General features: G+C 38.7%; 1 protein-coding gene across 2 annotated transcripts; it reads right to left on the bottom strand.

The window, feature by feature from the left end:
* Positions 1–50: 50 nt before the first annotated feature.
* On the bottom strand, positions 51–16,898 carry Prg4 (proteoglycan 4). 2 transcript variants are annotated; one of them, XM_077802886.1, is made up of 10 exons: positions 16,803–16,898; positions 13,360–13,482; positions 11,993–12,112; positions 4,763–7,189; positions 3,414–3,491; positions 2,482–2,618; positions 2,094–2,250; positions 1,454–1,648; positions 883–1,008; positions 51–169 (listed from the first exon to the last, which is right to left on the bottom strand). In XM_077802886.1, the coding sequence occupies exons 1-10, from the start codon at positions 16,876–16,878 to the stop codon at positions 72–74; spliced, it is 3,537 nt and encodes a 1,178-aa protein (XP_077659012.1). In that variant the 5' UTR covers positions 16,879–16,898; the 3' UTR covers positions 51–71. The 2 variants fall into 2 exon arrangements, with proteins under 2 accessions (XP_077659012.1, XP_077659013.1); XM_077802887.1 differs by lacking the exon at positions 13,360–13,482.
* Between the last annotated feature and the right edge of the window lie 4,698 nt (positions 16,899–21,596).

Genomic DNA, 21,596 nt, shown 5'->3' on the forward strand with positions numbered 1-21,596 from the left:
TGTATTTCAATGTCAAAATTGATCATCCTTTTCTTCATTTTAATTAGATGGCTCTTCCTTTGCCTGTAAGTCTAAGGACATTTGTACCAGACTTTGGAGAGGGTCTTCCCATCACGAGTAGTGACTGCTCTTGCTGTTCTACTGGGCACATTGACGTTATAGTATTGATCTAAATGAAAGAGAAATTATTTTTTAATTAAAAAGAATATATATGAACTAAACTGTATTGATGACTCAAAATATAGCATTTAACATTTGTACTATCAGAAATGTTTTTATTAATTTAGTGTTCAACTCTCCTTTTTGAAATAAGCATTTAAGAATACGGTTTTTCTGAAAATAATTATTTTTATCCTTTTTTAAAAAATATATTTTGGGGCTGGGGTTGTGGCTCAGCAGTAGAGTACTTGCCTAGCACGTGTGAGGTGCTAGATTCGATCCTCATCACCACATAAAAAATAAATAAAATGAAGGTATTTTGTCCAATTACAACTAAAAAAAATACATTCTGATGCCATTCATATTATAGAATCATAAGAAGAATAAATTAGATTTCTGCGCTTTTCAAAATAAAATTAGTTTCTCAAGAATGTCCTTCTTATTTCATGGCATCTGTTAAATGTTCCAGATGATAGAAGTAGAATGCTGTTTTAGGCATCAGTTTTACCCAAGTAATTGGATATGTTATAACATCACAAAGGGTAGAGTAGAACTGGATTTCAGTCCTATCACAGTTTAACTGAAATTAAAGCAAAAATCTCCCCTTAACAGCAGTTAGAATAAGAATTATATCATCTTCGGTCACCAGTGCACTAGGTGTTTTAATTATATTTTCATAAGTGAGATCAACTTGAGCAGCTAAAATTTTCCTTAAGGACTTACCCTTGGAAAAGGCATAGTAGTCATATCCATCAGGTCGTCTAATGTTGGGCAGTGTTATAGCTGAGGTAACCACATTTGGAAGTCCTCTCCACATCGTACTCATTTTAACTTCATTATGGAGGGTACCTGCATTTTTAATGAAAGGTGTCAGATTTAAAAGCAATATCTAAAAAGCAATGTCTAAGAGCTTGACAAACAAAGGGTTTTATCTGTTTTCACTGAGTAGCTCTGTTATTTAGGTGAGATGTTAATTTCAGTGCTTCAGTTTTTGCCCTCTGATAGGCATATAATCTACCTTTAAGATTGTCTTGAGGATTACAGATTTGTATAGAATGCTCTTGGTAAGATGTACTTCATACATGACACTATGGTTAACTTGAATAAACTGCTTTCCTTGCCCTCACATAAAAAGAATAAACTGGTCTTTGATTATTCACTAAGGCAAATTGATATATTTTGCATCAATAAACTTACATTATTAGGGCAATGTGGTCTGTTTCTTAAGGTTTACTTTATAAGGAACTAGTGCATCTACTTCAGGTTTAGGAATTTTAAACAGTTAAAACGTTACCTTTGTCTTGATAAGAAACTCTAACAGGTGTATAGTGAATTCTGATGGTGTGAGTTTGAGGTCCTATAGCCCGTTCAAAGCGACGTCTCCTGACCTGTGCTGCATCTCCATACACTGAATAATTTATAGCAGGCCTTCTTCCAGTGCACTTTCTAACAGGTTCCTGTTTATAAACATACTGCTGAACATTGCCACCTGTTGTATATCAGAAAACCATACAGAATATGAAAACCATAGAATATGTAAAGTTGATATTAATCCACCCAGAAAAAGATGGAAAAGAGCTTTTGTAGCATGAAGGAAATCAACTTGTTTTTCATTAAAAAAATATATGATTAGATATTAGTAATGGCAAAACAGTCACTGAATCATGAAATACATGTTGAATAAGTAAACTAACCAAAAGTAAATGAGGATGTTCTTTATCTCAGTGACCTGAAAACTCAGATGAACTACATTGTGCATGTCAAGAGATCTAAATACTTATTACTGCCCTCAGTTTTTAGCTTTGCATTGAAAATATTTTATTCTAGCCATTAAAGATATCTTTTGACAGTAAGCTCAGTAATAAATGACAATACTAAGTAATAATCAATTCTTTAAAATGTTTCGTAATTTTTGTCAATTATATAATACATACCTCTCTTGAAAAAATACACAGATTCGGGCCTGTCCTTATATTTAGCTACTGAAAGAGCTGCCACAATTTTTCCAGTTAGTCCTCCAAATCCTTTTACAATTTGTTTAGGATATCCTGCATCTTGCACATCATTGGTGAAACGCCAGTACTGAGAATCCTGATATTTAAAAGAGCAAATTATGTTTAACTCATTCTTAAATTTAAGTTATAAGGAGAAGATGTTAATTGAATGTTTGAATACCATTAATAATATCAAGCTTGTGTTATTTTGATGATAGAACTGTTCATTAAAATAAAAGAACCCTTCTGAACTGGAGCTTAAGGTGATTTACCTTGTAATAAACTGCAGTTACTATTTGCTGATTCTGTAGCAGTATAGTTTTGTTACCTTAAAGAAGAACGTTTTTCCTTCACAGTTGCATCTAGTAAAAACAGTATCAATGGGTGAAGGAATACCCCAAACTTCAGTAATTCTGCGGGGTGGAGGTGGTGGAGTGAATGGATTTAGCATCCAGAAATAATGACCTAAAATTTAAAAAGACGTGGCAACTTATGTGCTGAATAATATCCCCAAATAAACCAAAATTTTCAAAACTTTAGTGATAATCATAAAGAAAAACAGACTATGTTAAATAGGTCTGACTGAAAGTATAATAAGATACAGAAGGGACTTATTAAAATATTTCCAAGTAGAAATATTCTTAAAGTCTGAAATTTAACTTAAGCTTTGAAATATTTCAGTTTTATAGTTTTTATAGAAAGAGACTTTTGGCTTTGTAACTTAAAGAGAAAGTCACCTTTCTGGATTTCAGTGTCTTTATCTTTTAGAATTAAAGGATTAACAACTTAATGACTTCTAAAATTTCCATAACTTCTATGTATGATTTGCTTCTTTTCAAATTTAATCTATATATGTTTTAAGAAGACTGGACTAGCAGGGGGTCTGCAGAAAACATAGTAATTGCTATTCTCTTGGTACTCTTTCACAAGGAGTAAAACTCCTTTGAAAGCATCACAAGTGAGATGTTATTTTTAAAGATAGAGCAAAGCCTGCAAATCCTGATGTCATTTCATATCTGAAGTTTAAATATTAACAGTAGGAAAAATCTTAATAGTATCCACACATCTTCATGTGTCTGATTTTGTTAATCCAATATTTGGGATATTACTCCCAAATTCTCACTTTGTGAAAGTGGGTTTATCAATCAAGTTCCCCTCTAGAAAGTTCAACCCTACTAGTACTCTCTCAAGACTTTGGCTGTCTTAAATGCTGTAACTATTAAAATAATAGGAAGAGACAGAAGTATGTACATAGCTCACCTCGAAATGCAACTAATGTCCCATTGCGCAAAGCAGTCAGTCCATCTACTGGTCTGCCATTGCATAAATTGGTATCATCTAAAACAAATAAGCAGAAAAGTAATCTGAATGAGAAAACTATGTTCTTTTCAAATCCTCTGTCACAGGATTGCTTCCTACTTACCCAAGCTCTTAAAAAGCAGTTTGAGGTATTTACATTTCAAAAGTGAAAAAAGGTGGGGGCTAGCTCAGTGGTAGTGAGCTTGCCTAGCATGTGTGAGTCGATTTCTCAGCAACACATACAGATAAACGAATGAATAAATGTCCATCAATAACTAAAAATTGTTTTTAAAAGGAAAAAAAGGTGATGTTTTATAATTCCATCTTACCTAAGGATGATACTATTAAAAAAAAAAAAAAAAAGAAACATTTTGAACCAGGATTGGCCAGGTTATCTTGTTGAATTGTTTTGATTTTTGATTTTGTTTTTTTCTTTTCTTTTGGTACTAGGGATTAAACTTGGAGTGTTCTACCACTGAGCTACATCCCCAGTTCTTTTTTTATTTATTTTTTTATTTTGAATAGGGTCTTGCTAAGTTGCTGAGGGTCTCAAAAAATTGCTAAGGCTAACCTTCAACTTGCAACCCTACTGCCTTAGCCTTTCTCAGCTGGTATAACAGGTATGCACCACTGTGCCAGGCTGGGCCAGGTTTTTGTTTTGCTTTGTTTTTCCCAAATATTTTTTAGTTGTTCATGGACCTTTATTTTATCTGTATGTGGTGCTGAGAATCGAACTCAGTGCTTCACACATGCTAGGTAAGCACTCTACCACTGAGCCAGAACCTCAGCCCAAGTTTATCTTGGTCTTCATATAAATTAGGCATTTATTGGATGTTTGAACTGATGTTTTCAGTCATTGCTCTTTGGGTTGTTTTGGAAAAGGAAGTAAGAATTTTTGCTTTGCATTGTACTTTCTTTATAGACTCGAAATTTTTTTTTTTTTTGGTGTGTGTGTGTGTGTGTGTGTGTGTGTGTGTGTGTGTGTGTTGCTGGGGACTGAACCCAGGATCTTGTGCATGCGAGGCAAGCCCTCTACCAACCAAGCTATATCCCCAGCCCTCAAATTTTTTTGACATTCTATGTACTTTTAGGAGGATGTGCCAAATTCCTAACCATAGGTTATTACTTGACTTTCTAAAGACTGGGTAAGTTTACTTGGATTTTTCCTCTGCTTACCTATAGGGAAACTGTAAAAAGTTTGGGGCTCTAGATAGTATGTGTATCTCAGAGTAATACTAAATTAGGGCATTCTAGTTCAGATAGATATAAATTAATATTACCAGTTTTTAAAATGAAAGTAATTCTATTACCTAAAAGCAGTGAGTGGGAGCTGATGCCTTGACTGGGTCCTCTCACTATGTGATCAGTGCCTGGGATAACTATAGGAGTTAGCACAGGAGGCCTGGGAATCATGTGTGGTTTTTCTCCTCCGTCACTTTCTGCATCTTCATTATTTGGATTAACTTCAACTGTTTCTGAGTCTGGAGTTTGCTTAGGGCTGGTGGTGGTTTGGAGCATGGCTTTTGGAGAGGTAGGTGGTATTGTCGTCTTGGGGGGAGTTGGTGTAGTTTTGGGTGTTTTCCCTTTTGGTGAGCTTGGCTTTTTAGTAGAAGTGGGTTTTTTGGGTGCTTTGGGTGGCTTTTTTGTAGAGGTGGGCTTCTTGGGTGCTTTGGTTGGCTTCTGGGGTTTAGGAGTTGTTGCTTTAGAATCAGTAGCTGTGTCTTCTGGTCCAGGGGATTCTTCGGGTTCTTTCCTACTCTCTTCGGTTGGTGGTGTTTTAAGAGTAGTAGTTTTGAATGATGAATCCTGAGTGGTGGGTGTTACTTGCATGGTGGTTCTTGCTATTTCGGATTCAGTTGTTTTTTCTTCTGCTGTGGTTGCTGTCTCTTTTGTTGTAATCTTAGGTACAGCAGCGGTTGTCACTTCAGGAGTCTTGGTTGTTGGTACAGTGGGCTCCTTGGCACTGTTGTCAGGAGTTTTTGGTGTGGGTCCTGCAGAAAACTCAGGAGTTGCTTCAGCAGGAGTCTTGGAGGTAGTGGGAAGCTCCATGGTGGTAGCTGGAGCTGGTGTCGTAGGAGTAGTAGGAGCAGGCTTCTTGGGGGTGGTGGGTGCAGGCTCTTTGGGTGTGGTGGGTGCAGGTTCCTTGGGGTAGGTGGGTGCAGGCTCCTCAGGGGAGGTGGGTGCAGGCTCTTTGGGGGTGGTGGGAGCAGATTCCTTGGGGGTGGTGGGTGCAGGCTCCTCTGGAGGGATGGGTGCAGGCTTCTTGGGGGTAGTGGGTGCAGGCTTCTTGGGGGTAGTGGGTGCAGGCTTCTTGGGGGTAGTGGGTGCAGGCTCCTTGGGGGTGGTAAGTATAGGCTCCTCTGGAGGAATGGGTGCAGGCTTCTTGGGGGTAGTGGGTGCAGGCTCTTTGGGTGTAGTAGGTACAGGCTCCTTGGGTGTGGTAAGTACTGGCTCCTCCGGAGGGGTGGGTGCAGGTTCCTTGGTGGTGGTAGACTCCTTGGGGGTGGTGGGTGCAGGATTCTTAGTGGTGGTGGGTGCAGGCTCCTTAGGGGTGGTAGGTGCAGGCTCCTTGGGGGTTGTGGGTGCAGGCTTCTTAGTGGTGGTGGGTACAGGCTCTTTGGGGGTGGTGGGTGCAGGCTCCTTAGGGGTGGTGGGTGCAGGCTCCTTGGGGGTGGTGGGTGCAGGCTCCTTAGGGGTGGTGGGTACAGGCTCCTTAGGGGTGGTGGGTGCAGGCTCCTTGGGGGTGGTGGGTGCAGGCTCCTTAGGGGTGGTGGGTGCAGGCTCCTTAGGCGTGGTGGGTGCAGGCTCCTTGGGCGTGGTGGGTGCAGGCTCCTTAGGGGTGGTGGGTGCAGGCTCCTTAGGGGTGGTGGGTGCAGGCTCCTTGGGCGTGGTGGGTGCAGGCTCCTTAGGGGTGGTGGGTGCAGGCTCCTTAGGGGTGGTGGGTGCAGGCTCCTTGGGCATGGTGGGTGCAGGCTCCTTGGGCGTGGTGGGTGCAGGCTCCTTAGGGGTGGTGGGTGCAGGCTCCTTGGGCGTGGTGGGTGCAGGCTCCTTAGGGGTGGTGGGTGCAGGCTCCTTTTGGGTGGTGGGTGCAGGCTCCTTGGGGGTGGTGGGTGCAGGCTCCTTGGGCATGGTGGGTGCAGGCTCCTTAGGGGTGGTGGGTGCAGGCTCCTTAGGGGTGGTGGGTGCAGGCTCCTTGGGGGTGGTGGGTGCAGGCTTCTTAGTGGTGGTGGGTGCAGGCTCCTTAGGGGTGGTGGGTGCAGGCTCCTTAGGGGTGGTGGGTGCAGGCTCCTTGGGGGTGGTCAGAGAAGGATCTTTGGTTGTAGTTTCAGCTTTTGGTGTAGGTTTAGCAGGAACTTCGGGTGTGGGTGCCAAATCTTTAGCAGATGTTTTCTCTGCACTTCGAATCTCCTTAGCTGAAGTAGTCTTCTGTTTCTCACTGGTGGAAGTCTGTTGGTTTGTTACAGTAGTCTCTTTAGTTTCAACTGTTGTCTCTTTATTGGCTGTGGAAGATGTCTTTTTGGATGTATCAGAGTTAGGCGGAGGACTGGGTTTAGGACTTTCTGGCTTTATTGTTGTAGTTTTGGGAGATGTGGTAACTTTATTGCTTTGAGTGGTAGGAGTGTCAGGAGTTGGGGTGAGCTTGGGATCGCCACTGTCCAGGCCACTTCCAGCTTCATCCACAACTGGTGGTTCCTTTTTAGGTTCCTTTTTAGGTGGTTTTTTCTTGTCATCTTTTACTAAGGAAAAAACATACATCTTGTTATTTTTTAAGTTTTTTTTTCTTTTCCCCTTCAGTAGTGACATAAAGATCCTTATCACTGACTAGTTGTGTGTTTCTGGACATATTGCTAACTTTTATAATTTATTATAAAATGGTAATATTCAACCTCTCTTCTGCTTTTCTTTTTGTATGTGGCTACATTCCCAGTCCTTTTTTAAAATTTTTGAGACAGGGTCTTGCTAAATTGCTGAAACTAGGCTCAAACTTGTGATCTCACTGCCTCAACACCCCCAGTCACTGGGATTATAGGCTCGTGCCACTATAACCAGCTCAAAATACATTTGGGGGTTACTTTAGGGAATGAAAATGAATAGATTGAAGCCATTCTGAAGTCACCAAAATGATCAGTAATACTAATTCATCTTTTTACATTAATGTTCTTTCTCTTCACTTTCCCCACCCCCACCCTTATTGCTCATTACACAGTGCTGCTCTTTCCCCCTGGGAAACTAGTTCAGATAATTTGTATCACTACACCCATTAACTCAGAGGCCTCTGCACTCACCTCTGGGAATGGGCCTCATTCTTCCCATACGTTCCTGCTGAGCCCTGTTCCCATATATAGAGCTAGCTATTAGTGCTCTCTTTCCCCTGCTCAGCTAAACTTGACAGTCCCAAAAGAGGAGATTAGGATGCCAGAGCAGCAAAAAGGAGTTCCCAAAGCAGCTACCCAACAGGAGAACTACAAAGCCAAAGGGCACTTCACTGAGATGAATTCCATTTAACAAATATGTATTGCATTTCTACTCTGTGCATTTCTATTCTTGGAATGACTCAAAGACTAAATATCTGGCTATTTGGCTAAAGAGGATGCTTCACAACCACCTAGGAAATAAGAGTTTAAAAATTCAGTATTTCCTAGAGAAAGAACATATTTTAGAATTTCAGGAAATAACAAAGAAAAGAACAGAGGCAATCTCTTTTCAGGAGATAAGAGCCTATTCTTTAGCACATTCTCTAGGAAAAAATCATCCAGATATAATTTATTAGGAAAATGAAGAGTATGTGTAAAATGTGGACAATATATTGCTTTTCTGAAGAGGTTTATGAGAGGAGGAAGAGGGCTCTTGATTATTGGTAAAACACTTAAAACAGTATAAAAATGTTTGTTAAATAAGATAAAGCTGGGGGAGGACACACAAAAACACAAAGAGGAGGAAGGGAAAGAAAGAAAAACTATCGGTAGACAGGAATCTTAGTACAACATGTCATCTCTGGTGCCATCCTGTGGTTCCACAGTCACTGCTACAGCATCTCCTTAGCTTTTGCTTTCAAGAGTGGCTTCTTAGCTGCTTTGCACTAATTTCCTGTAGGAAGTATTCATTTGGTTTTTCTAAAATTATTTTTATGAAGTTTTGTACCCCCACCCCCACATAATGAAAATATCTTCATTCTACTAACACGCATTACTTGTTAAAAATTATTGTTAATATGGCATTGATATAGTCTGTGATCTTTATCAATGCTCAAACCTTTGGGTTTCTTCTGTAATTCTTTATTAGCAGCTGAATTTTTGGAAGACTTGATTTTCCGAATAGTTGAAGAGGAAGAGGAAGAAGAGGAGGAGGACTCTTGGTTTTCAGAAACAGAATGTTCTATAAAATAAAAAGTTTGATCACACCAACTATGATTTAAAACAAAACAAAAAAAAGTTGCCAGTTCAAATACAGTAAGAACTGCTGATAACTGATCTACATGCTTGTGTTCTGCCTTTATTATATGATCAACTGCTTTTTAATTCATCTGTTGAAAGCAAGGTGCCTTGGGTTTATCCACTCACTACCAATATGACTTTCAACTTTCCCACATATGCCAAAATTTCTCAGGAGTTAATTACTCTGCAAAGAAAATCATGGGTTCCTTTTTTTTCCCCCATTTTTTTACAGCAAGATTTATTCCTTCTTATAACTTTAACCTAGATCCTTACTGGATTTGGTAAACATAAAAAGACTATATAGATAAATGCCTGGTAATTTATACTTTGGTTTAAACTGACTTAAAGCAAGTAAACAAAAAATGTAATGAGCCTTTCATGACTCCTAAGATTAGCCTCTGAGAATACTTTATATTGGTACACTACAGGTTATTTCATCTAGGAAATCTCCTGTAGTTACCTTCTGTCTTCTTCCTACCTTCTGTTATTTCCTCTGATTCTATAACTTTCTTAGTCTTCTTTTTTGGTGATTTGGGTGAACGTTTGAAGGTTGATTTGATGGTTTGAGATGCTCCTGGAGGCGGAGGTGCAGTCTTTGAAGGTGGTGGTGTTGTGGGATTGTGCACTGAGGCCAAGCAAGACAGGTCAGTTAACATCTGGTTTATGATCATCAGCAATGCTAACTGTAAAAAGCATGGGTGCATCTGGCTTCAAGAGTAGATGCTGATAAAATCCAGTGCAGGAAGGCTCTAGACCATAACACAGAGAAGTCCAAACCAACTAATTCTGAGGATGCATTGCTGTAAAATATTGATTCTCAAACTGTAGTAGGTTATAACAGAAGCAAAGTCTCAGGAATCAGTAGACCTAATAGTGCTAAGCATGCACTATTAGGACCTTGGGCAAATAGGCTAACTTCTCATGAACTTTTCTCATCTGCAAACTGAGATGTTTATTCAAGATTTCTGAAGGTGTTTGCCCACCTTAAAAAAAAAAAAATTGATTCTATGAGCTTCATCCATTGTGCCATCCTTCCATGATTATAAAAATAGTACTACATGCAGATGGCAGGGTATTTATGGTCTTGAGGAGTATAATAATTATACTTTTTTTGTTTTCATATGTATTTGAATCAAATGATGCCAGTTAATGTTTTCGATTGTCAAAGTTCTACATGAATATTATGAAAATTTTGCACTTCCACATTAACATTATACTTTTCCTTCCCAAAGATAAACAAGTGTTAATGATTCCATGTGTATCTTCTTAACCTTTTATCTGCCCCCACAAACATACACACATACACTACATTTCTTCTTTTCAGGTCTAAAAGTGAAGACTTGGGACATTTTTGATCAATAGAAACCAGAAGAAAAGGAAAGGGACTTTTGGAAGGTAAGGAAACAGCAGTGGAGGCCCTCTGGTAGAGAAGAGCTGTGATCCATCCTCCTGCTCCCTCCAAACATCTCAGAACTCTACTGCTCCATGAACCACTATCCCTCTCCATCTTCCTTCTCCCACCCAAAGATGCCAAGTATCCCACAGAGAGGAAGAGCTCCGCCACATACCAGTTAGCCATCTTGGACAAAACAGCTTCTTGAGCTCAATAGCATCAAAAGCACTTGGACAGCTATGACTTCCTTCAGTTCTTGAACTGTTAGGATTTCTAGATATCTAGATGCCTATAAGCAGTATCTAGAGCAAACCCTGAAACAACTTGACAGCGAGATTTAGGATAGTTTGCCATCTTTTAAAAGCAAAATACTGAAACTGTAGGTGGCGCCTTTATTTTCAGTGGGGATCCTCATCCACTTGAATTCTGTAATTGAAGTTGACTGGCTTTGCTGTCATCAGTTTTTGTCATGAGTTCTGCCTAGACCTCAAGTACTGTACACTTGGTGGCATGAAGTAAGGCCCTTATTTAAATGTTCTCTCAAGGCTTCAGGACTCTCTAATCACCTTCCCTCCCTCCATCCTCCACCCAAAATAAATTCTTAGGTATTTTCTGTCTCAAAGCCATTATCAGGATAATGAGTAAATATGTATCTCCCACCATGGGGCCTTCTGAAAGCTGCAGGAGTGCTGAACTTTGAGTTTTTTGATTCTATGGGTGTTGTCTCTGTTCTTTTTGGAATGCTTTCCAGTGAAAACACTGAGCAGTTAGAAAATATCCCTCAACTCTGCTGATTAACAATTTCCACTGTTTCTCCACTGTTCTAAAGAAGCAGGAAGTACAACCTTGTTTAAATAAAATGATAAGATTATGTAAACATGCTTATTTTCACTATGACTTCCACAGATAGCCTCATTTTTTTCTTTTTCTTTTTTATTTATTCATTTATTATTATTATTTTTTAATTTCAGGTATCCTCATTTTAACAAAGTATGGTTTAAGAGCAAACATTCAGTCATGGAAAGTAATCGATTAGGTAAGTGTATTTTAAAACAAAATTTTTTTTTTTGGCAAAATCTGGAGGGTTTAATTATACTTAGAGTATTCCTTCAGAACTTATGACCAGGGAAGAAGATTTTTAAAAGAAACTATCTCTTTTTATTGACTTTATTATTCACAGGCAATTGTATAGAAACTACTGAGGGGACCTTAGGAATGAATGGGAAGTTACCTATAACTGACAGTTAACAACTTCTTAGTAGATTTTCCTGTAAACATAGTGGCTTAAACTAGTTCATAAATTTATTTGTCCAAAATATGTATTCAAACACTGATGGCCCAAAGGACAGTCGATTTTGTAGAGTCAGTACCATTAGGATGAGACAAGAAATCACCAAGTGAGCTGATTACTGTTGATTTAACTTGAAATTGAACCACATCAGAAGGAAAAAAGCTTATACACTCAACCTCTGCCTTCTCCATTACTCAACCAGTGATCTCTTGTGCTCCTGGAGCAATATCTGGGGCTGCAGTTATTGGAAGATATTTTTCTTCTTTAATTCATCTTTGTAGAGCAAAATTATTATTAAGCAGCTAATGCATTAGTAAAATCAAGACCTTAGGTGCACTGAGGTTAGACATCATCAGTGAAGCTAAAGGCTTCAGATCTGGCTATACTACTGAGAAGCATTGCTGGGTACCATGATGCTTACCTTCTTCACAGAAAGTCTCATAGTCGGAACAGCACTTGCCAAACTTCTTACATTGGGAGTCACAGTCACACTCCCTCCCTCGCGCAAAGGACTCGAAGCAGCGACCTTTACAGGAAAGCTCTACCCAAAGCAAAACAAACACATGAATTAATGATACAAAGCCATACTTATGCATTTGGTAGTCATTTCCCTTCTAATAATTGACTAGAGTTCCAAAGGTGCATTTCTAAGTCTTTTATTTGGAATTTGAAGTACATCATCTAATAAACAATGGATGATGTCCCAAATGGAGACAACCTAAGTCGAAAAAGAAATATGGGTATTTGGGAAAATGTCACTTGTCCTTCAAGGTGCTAAGGGACACCCTAAGGCTGTCTGAGCCATTTACATATATGAATGCTGGGAACCTTTCATATGAGTTCCTTCCATCCCCCCAACACCATTGCTTTGTAATAGGTTGAAATAAGTCGAACACTCAGATTTTATGATTATATTCCAAAGAGCTGGTTCAATATAAATGAGTCACTGTCGAGGCTCAAAAATAATTGATAATGCAACTAGGCAAGGTATGGAATTGAAAGATTTCAGCCTAATCTCATGGTGTGGACTATGTTAAGAGAAGCCTGCTCATTTCAAAATCAGCCTTGGGTGGAGGTACAGAGACTTACCAAGGCCTACCTGAAATCATTTCTTTACCCAACACATAAACTATACAACAATATTCACCAGCTTCACATGCAAATTCTAAAGCAAATATGACTTTAACAAAATGATAATTTTCGTAAATCGAGTATGAAGTGTTTCAAAGTTGGTAGCAAAATGGCCCAAAATATGTTCAAGTGAAACACCATCAAAATCCAAAATTCAGACCCTTTGGGTTTTAACTGAAACTCATCATTAAACACTGGTGTTTCAAATTTAAGAGGGTCCTTTTCAGGTAATTTAAAAATATGTTAATACAAAAAAGTCAGATTGTAGACAAGATTACTGTATGCCCAAGAATCCCTTTGACGAAACTATGGAGAGGCCCCTCACTAAGCAATTACCCCTGTGTCAGTGAAGATCACACATTGCTCTTTACTTACTGACTCCTGAGTCACAGTATGAAATCTTTATGTAAAACAAAGGCATTTTACTGGAAGTTAGTCAAATAATTTTGTGCAAGTGACATATTTCCAGGCGTTCCCTCCACTCCCCGGTCATCACAGGCTGTCATCCCATCCTTAGGTACAGTGACCGCGACATTTATGCAAGTGAAGGGAAAGGCACTTAAGCAAAGGAAGTGAAACAGAGGGAAAGCCACACTGCAAGGGGGCACAGGGGAGGCTCAGGGAACAGTGCTACGCGACAGCAGAGACGGGACTTACCTACAGTGCAGACTTTCTTGAAGTCAGGGCAGCACTCCATGTAGTGTTGACAGTTATAATCACAGTTGCAGATGGCATCTCTAGAATACCCTTCCCCACATCTCCCTGCACAGCTTGGTACATCTAAAATCATACAATACTAGGGTAAACATGGCCAAACCACTTTGAGAAAGGGAGAGAACTAATATGGAAGCTAAAGCCAATGGGCGAGGGAGAATTTTATCAACTAGAAAATGTTGAGAATGATGGCTATGATTGATGACAAACGGTGGATCTCATGGAACCTTAATCTTGTCCCTTTAGTTTTCACTAGACTGAAAAGATAAATACACCTTTGACAACCAGGCAAAGTAAGGGCTTTGTGTGAAGCGCAGTATTCCTGGGGGAGCGGCCACAAGCTGCCATTAATTGAGCCTCTCTGGGCCAAGTACAGAGTAATACATTGTCTCTAATGCTTATGAAAACATTTCCAGGAGAGTCTTAGTAGCCCTTTTAGATATAAAATGGCAAAACAGAAATTTTAATAACTTGCTCAATGGCACACAGCTACTTGTATATCTATTATAGGCCAATTACCTATTAATAGGTCAAAGACCAACTAATTATTCACACTGATCTCTTGAACTCTTTTAAGTATCCCTTAAAAGAGTTATTATTATTATTATTATTATTATTATATATTATTATTAATTATTATCCCTGGATAATAGATTATATGGTCACTCTAAGTAAACAACCCATCCAGAACTTGAACTCTGACATACCAGATTCTAAAACCCAAGCTTCTCCTACCCAGTTATGTTGCCTCTTATTCCCCATGATGAGTTTAAAGCAAGCTTGTTGGGACAGTACACACTTTGCTAGGTGTTCTCCTTTTTTAGTGGGGACAACAGAGAACCCTTGAAATAGCATCTGGGCATGAATATGAAGGTTATGAACAGAGTCTTTCTGGGCAAACTGTATTAAAAGCATAATTATCCTCAAATATTTCTAAAACAACACTTCAAAAGCCTCCCTGAGAGAGAACCACAGGAATGTAACAGTGGAATCCATCTCTGCAATAGAAATTGGCAGGTGCAATGTCCTAAATCCAAAGAGAGATGTTGCAACACACTGAAAAAATCTCAAAAGAGAATCCAGGAATGTTAAAGTCTTAATATGCAAATAAACAATGAAGAGTGGGATAACTCTCAGAACTTTTGCATACATATATATGTGCACATATATAAAAATGCATATATAGTGTATGTATATAAATACATATATTATATATAAAGAAAAAAGAATGAGAAGAGGTTGAGAAGGCAAGATAAGCAGACAAAACAACACCAAAAGATTGTTCTTTTACATCTAGCAGATTTCTGAAATAAATCAATTCTCTTTACCAGAAAAAATTAATTTTCATAGATGATATGTCTATTTTATTTTTTATTACTATTAATTACAACCACTAATTCTAATTTTATTTATTCAAAAGAAAGTGCAACTTTCTGTGAACAAGCAATTATATCAGAAAGGAAAGGGTGATTTAGGTAATGTGCATCTTGAAACACCATTATGAGAGAGCCATGGGGTCTAGGGGTATCAGAGTGGCCATCACTCCAGGTTAAATACTTACATTTGCTTTTCTGTGTTTGTGTTTTTGCAGTACTGAGGTTGGAATCCAGGGCCTTGCATTTGCTAGGCAAGCGCTCTACCACCAAGGTACATCCCTAGACCTGTTTTGCTTGTGTTTTTTCATCTTATCTGAGTGATTCCACACCTATGCCTACACAAGCAATAATCTCTCATGTTCAGGTTTTATGAGAATTTTAGCTATTTTACCAGAAAAGTCTGCTTTGGCCAGGCATGGTGGCATACACCTGGAATTCCAGCTACTTGGAACAGCTGGGACAAGAAGACCACAAGTTTGAGGCTAGCCTCAATAATTTAGAGAGACCCTGTCTCAAAAGAAAAAAATAAAATAAAAGGGTCTGTGATTGTTCTTGGTGGTAGAGCACCACCGGGTTAAAAAAAAGGGGGGTGGGGAGGAAGGAAGGGAGGGAGGGAGGGAGGGAAGAAAGGAGGGAGGAAGGAAAAGAAAAGAAATGTTAACTTTAAAAAAGTAACTTCATGGGGTTGGGGCTGTGGCTCAGTGGCAGTACATTTGCCTGGCATGTGTGAGGCACTGGGTTGGATTCTCAGCACCACGTATAAATAAATAAAATAAAGGTCTATCAACAACTAAAAAATAAGACTAAAAAAGTTAAAAAGGTAACTTCACGCTGGGTGAAATGGAGCATTCCCAGCAACTCAGGAGGCTGAGGCAGGAGAATAGAAAGTTGAAGGCCAGCCTCTTTTCAAGGCCCTAAGCAACTTAGCATGACCCTGACTCAAAATAACTAAAAAGCTAAGTTGCTTTTACTATTTATTAATAGTAATAAAGGGCTATGGATGTGGCTCATGGTTAAGTGCCTCTGGAGTCAATCCCCAATACAAAAAAATTAAAAAAAAGAAAGAAAGAATAAATGTAACTTCACAATAATGATCCTGAGTCTTGATTTTTCTTCTCTTGGGTTTTATACATCAAATGGAATGAAAGGGGCTAATCTAAAGCTGGGAACTATTATCACTAATCCACCTAAAGCTTATGCTAGAGAACTTTGCAAACATGATTAGCTGAATATATCTTAACCCTCTCTAAAAATGAATAACAAAAATTGTTCATCTAGGACTGACTCCGGGGAGGACTGTGAATGGTTCAGTATTATAATACAAAATGACATTTGTGGATGCTTCAGTTCGTATTTGGATGAATAATTCTGATAAGAAAGAAAGAATGCTTAATACTAATAAAATGCCACTTGAAACATTGTAAATGTTCATGTAGTAGAATACCTAGGTCTACAAGATGCCAAAATAAGTTACTTACAATAATTTTCTTGGTGGAAAAAAAGAATAGTTAAATTTGTCAAAATATAGGGGGGAAATGTGACTTAAATATTGTTCTTTGCAGTTATTTTGGAGATATTATAGAGTTCCAGCTTAGTTTTGCCATGAAAATGTCTGAATTTTTTTAAACATTTGGGGGCACCATAGGAATAATGACTGCAAAAATTGTTTTATACCAAAACTCAGAGCTGGGATGCAGCTCAGTGGTAAAGCACTTGCCTAACATGTGTAATGCGCGTTAGGCCCTTGGTTCCAGTCCCAGCTTTGCAAACACAACAACAGCAACAAAAAAGCTCAAAACTTCCTGAAAGATTTCATTATGTAGGAGAAAAGGATGAGAATTCCCAAGCACTTACAAATATATTACATGTTTTGCATAACTTTAAGTTTATACTCAGTATTAAACTCAAGCAAATATCAATTTTTGAAACTCATTTTTCTTGTCATAAAGATAAAAAACTGAATGCTCATCAATAGTTGTTAAATAAAAATATTTTTGATGGTTAAGGTACCTTGAGATGAAACTTGCTGAATCAAAAAAACAGAAAGTAGCAGCAACAAGCAAATGGGTAGTATTTTCCACTCCATGGTTGTCTTCCGGTACTGTACCCTCGCTGGAAATAAAATAAATGTATCAGAAAAATGCTCTTTAAACTCACCTTCAAATAAATGTGTGTGTTATACCCAATGTTTCAGTAACTTTCAAAATGCAGTTTAATAATAAAGCCTTTCCATTCTTGAACCTTTCATCAGCAGGAGGAATTCTATAGAAAATATTTGATCACTACATTTCCTTTTAGGCAGAACAAGTCATCAGGTCACCTCAATCACATTATTTAGCACTTTAATATGTTAGAAACCAACAAAATAGAAAATGGACTTATTTAAAAACTCTATTCCAAGTTAGCATGTACTTACAGAGTAACCTTTAAATCCTACAATGGGAAACAAAATAATCAGCTTCAGTAAAATTTAACTTAATAAACATTATGGAGTTACTACTCTGACTTTTCCTTAACTCTCAATATGAATTTATAGGCTTCCAACAGGTGTATTGCATAAATATTATCCTTTTCAAAACTCTCCAACTACTATCCTTATAAATCTTTCTCAAGCAAGCACCTTAAATGAAAACACATTTAATCCCACAGAGCAAGTTAACTTTGACACTTACCCGTGAAAGGACAGATGAATTTCTCCAATGTCCTGGAAGTCTTATATATCAGTGCAAATACATTGGGATGAACCAATTAGTCCAAAGGTTAGACAAAATCAACAGTGACAACCTATGAAATCAAACTTTCCTCATTTATTGGAAGACAGCCCAGACGACTAGACTTAGGCAACATCTGGAAAACACTTCCATTAAGAAAAATGACTACTACAAAATAAATTTAGATTTATTGGCCAAAACACATTTCTAATTTCTAAGTGAAGTGAACAAATTGTTCTGAGATGGTAAATCACTCTGGCTGGCTTTGACTAATGGATCAAAGTAGCAAGTTTAAAATAGTCAAAAGCTGGTAGACTTAATACCAAAGATGGTATTAAAATTTATCTTCTGTTAGCTTGTGGCATAAATTTTCTAAATTTGTACCAATAAATCAAATGTACATGTCTTGAGTGTTTTCATTTCTACTTTTCCACTAAGCACAGAATACATACTGTCAATTACCTACAGGTAAATCATCCACAGGGCAAGGTAGTGGGAGGGTGGGCTCTGCTTAAAAACTATATGGCTATTTCCCTTAGCTCCATTTAAGACCAGCAGTGTTTGAAAAGGTTTTCTAAATTACTAATTTAACTTCCTTGCCACAGAAAATGTGAACCATCAATCATACAGAGCTAAATCAGCCTGGCCCCAGGCTTTATCCCATTTTGATATGGAACATTCCTGTTCAAATCTTACCTACAACACAAGTCTCACTCATGTCCTAGCACCTCCCCCAAACCTTCCCAGATCAATCCAAACCACATCTAAAATCATAGGCAGCAAATATGTTTCATTGAAATTATCTGTAACTTTGCCTTCCACCTACAAAAGACTTTGATTTTTTCCAAAGTCAACCAATACCTGTATCTTAATTCTATTGTCAACATATAATCCAGTGCTTCACCACTGTTGTCTATTTATACACACTCAGCATTCAAACTGATCTAGCCTGGATTCTGCCCTGTACTCTGTTTAGTAGATGCTATATTTAATTATCATGAAATGCCTTTAAGTAAAATATAATCATCCACATCTTACACATAAGAAGATGAAGTGCCCCAACTGAAGAACTTGTGACCCATCCAAGGATCCATGAAGACTGGGAGCCAAGACCCAGACTTGATTCCATAGCTTTGCATTATTGCCATTATATCCAACTCTCTTTTGATCAAAACCATTGCTTAGTACATAATCACTGTTCTATAGTTTACTCCTTGATATTTATATATGTTTATGAGATTGAGTTTTTTTAAGGATAAGGATTATAATAAAAACATCTCTTTTGTTCCCATGATGCTTATTTCTGGGCTAGATACAAAGAGAACTTGGAGCTTCTCTTCCTGTCTCTTGAGGATTCCTTTCTCCTGGACCTCCCTCCCCATTGACAGGATTTTGTAGTTTTGGTTGCATATGTTGCATACGTGGTCTTGCCACATCAGCCGCAGCTGACAGGCCTAGAAGTAGGAACTTGAACTAAAGTGGGCTAATATGTTTCCCTCTCCTGGAAATTTTAATTCAGAAATTACAAGTTTGTCTATGTAGATTAATAACATGTAAACTGCTACCCATGGTCTAAAGAAATGAAGATCTCTTAAATCCTTAGAATAAAAAGATGGAAATGAATGAAGCAGCTATGCAGAGAGATTTCTAGTAAACTTTCCAAGTCCTGGTGACTATTCTTTAGACCCAACTTCTTGTTCCATGCTTTTATCATAAATTCTTCCTTTGGAGTTGTAGCTGGCAAGATGCTTTCTTGCTATTTAAAATCATAAATCAATTCATAATAGATTTATGAATTATTGATGGAGTTGAACTGAATTCTCTTAATTCTTAGGTTTACTGGAGTCAATAGAGGGAAACGAGAAGCTTTGTAACCTTCAAGTCAGACCTCTATAATATTGCTTATTATTATTAGAAATGTTGGAAAAACTTGTGATCCTCCTACCTCAGCCTCCTGAGCCGCTGGGATTATAGCAAAAATTTATTTATTTATTTTTTTGTACTGGGGATTGAACCCAGGGTGCTTTACCACTGAGCTATATCCCCAGCCCTTATTATGTTTTATTTTGTGATAGGGTCTTGCTAAGTTGCTTAGGGCCTCACTAAATCACCAAGGCTGGTTTTGAACTTGTGATCTTCCTAACTCAGCTTCCCAAGCCACTGAGATTACAGGCATGCACCACCGCACCTGACCTGGCTCCTATTCTTAAATAATATATAAATTGTTCTTTGACCACTGACTTTTGATCTATCCATACTGTCATTTTCCTCCTTTGTATGAAATTCTTTATAGTGATGGCAAATGACATTCTTAACTTGATTGGCTAATATGCACTTGTTTTTTTTTGGGGGGGGGGCGTACAAGGGTTGTACCCAGGGGTACTCAATCACTAAGCCACATCCCAGCCCTTTTTATTTTTAATTTTGAAACACACTGTCTTGCTATTTCTTAGAGCCTCACTAAATTGCTAAGACTGGCCACCTTGCTATCCTCCTGCCTAAGCCTCCCAAATTGCTGGGATCATAGATGTCCACCATCACATCCAGCTATGCACTAGTTCTGAAATCCAAGTTCTAGGGTTGGAAAACTGACAAAGAAAATAAGCACAGACATATTTATAGCCAATGTAAGTTACAACCTTAACATTTCCATTAACATATTCCATTGTCACCAAATATATTTTCTCTGTATAATAAAGTACAAAAAAGAATGACAGCAGGTATGGTGGCACATGCCTGTTATCCCAGCAGCTCAGGAGGCTGAGGCAGGAGGATCACAAGCTCAAAACCAGCCTCAGCAAGTTAGTGAGGTCCTAAGCAACTCAGGGAGACCCTGTCTCTAAATAAAATACAAAAAAAACAGGGCTGGGGATGTGGCTCAGTGGATAAGCACCCCTGAGTTCAATCCTGGTACCCAAAAAGTAAAAAATAAAAATAAAAAGGGCTGAGGATGTGGCTCAGTGGTAAAGTGCCCCTAGGTTCTATCCCCAGTGAGAGAGAGAGAGAGAGAGAGAGAGAGAGAGAGAGAGAGAGAGACTATTAAATGCCTAGCTCTTTAGGTATACCTAATTATATTTACCTATGATTTGCCTGATTCCACTGAATAATGAATGAGGTTGTTTTAAGTTTATCCTTGCAGTGTGAGAATATTTTATCTATTAAATGTATTTTCATAAACTATACTAAACATTCCATTCCGTATTGGTCCATTTAGCCTTCCTCGTTGGTCACTCAGCAATTGTCCTGTTAGATTATAAGCTTTCCTGTTGCAATTTCATTTCTTAAAGACCTTTTCTCGATGTTCACTTAAATCTCATCTAATTGGGATTAGAAAAAAATATTGCAGGATTCGTTTCTGATGCGGAGGAACTGGGAGGAGGAGGGCAAAGAATGGTGCGGAGGACGTGCACGTAGCGGCACCCTGGGCGCGCTTCTAGGAATGACTTTCCCGTGGTGCCCGCCCGGTGCCTCGCTTCGTGCGTGGCAGCAGCACAGCCAGGGAACCTTCAAAGGTGTGCGAGGATATTTCCTCTGCATTAGATTATCCCAGACGGTCGTCCCCTTCTGCTTGGTGTGTTAGCTGTCACCTTGCCCTGTAGCCAGAGCGTCTGTACCTAGAGGCTTCCCTCCACCTCTCCACCTTTCCACATCTTGGGTCTGTTTCATTTCCTTCCAGCAGCAGCCTAGGAAAAACTGAAGCATGCCAAGGGAAAGTCACAGATGCAGGCTTGTTCTTTCCTGTGCCGATTCTGTGCACAGTGCTGGGTGAGTGCACTCCAGAGGTGGAAAACTCCCTCCTCTCCAGGACTTGGGGACAACTACTGGCCTTTGTGTTCAAGGCATTTTCACAAACTGGAAGGGATTGTTTTGTTTTGTTTTGTTTTGCTGTTGTTTCAAAGTCTTACCATTATTGCCTAGCATGTGTAAGGTCCTGGGTTCAATCCCCAACACCATCAGAAAAAAAAAAAAAAATCTAACCATGAAGATCATTGTAAGTATTATTGCATTTGCTTTTCGATACTGGTAGTCTGACATTTGATCCCAATCTTTTCAGTTTTTCTAGTTGCTCCTCTAGAAACTACATTTCCCAGTT

Source organism: Urocitellus parryii, chromosome 9 (genome assembly GCF_045843805.1).
Source record: "Urocitellus parryii isolate mUroPar1 chromosome 9, mUroPar1.hap1, whole genome shotgun sequence".
Lineage (NCBI taxonomy): Eukaryota > Metazoa > Chordata > Mammalia > Rodentia > Sciuridae > Urocitellus > Urocitellus parryii.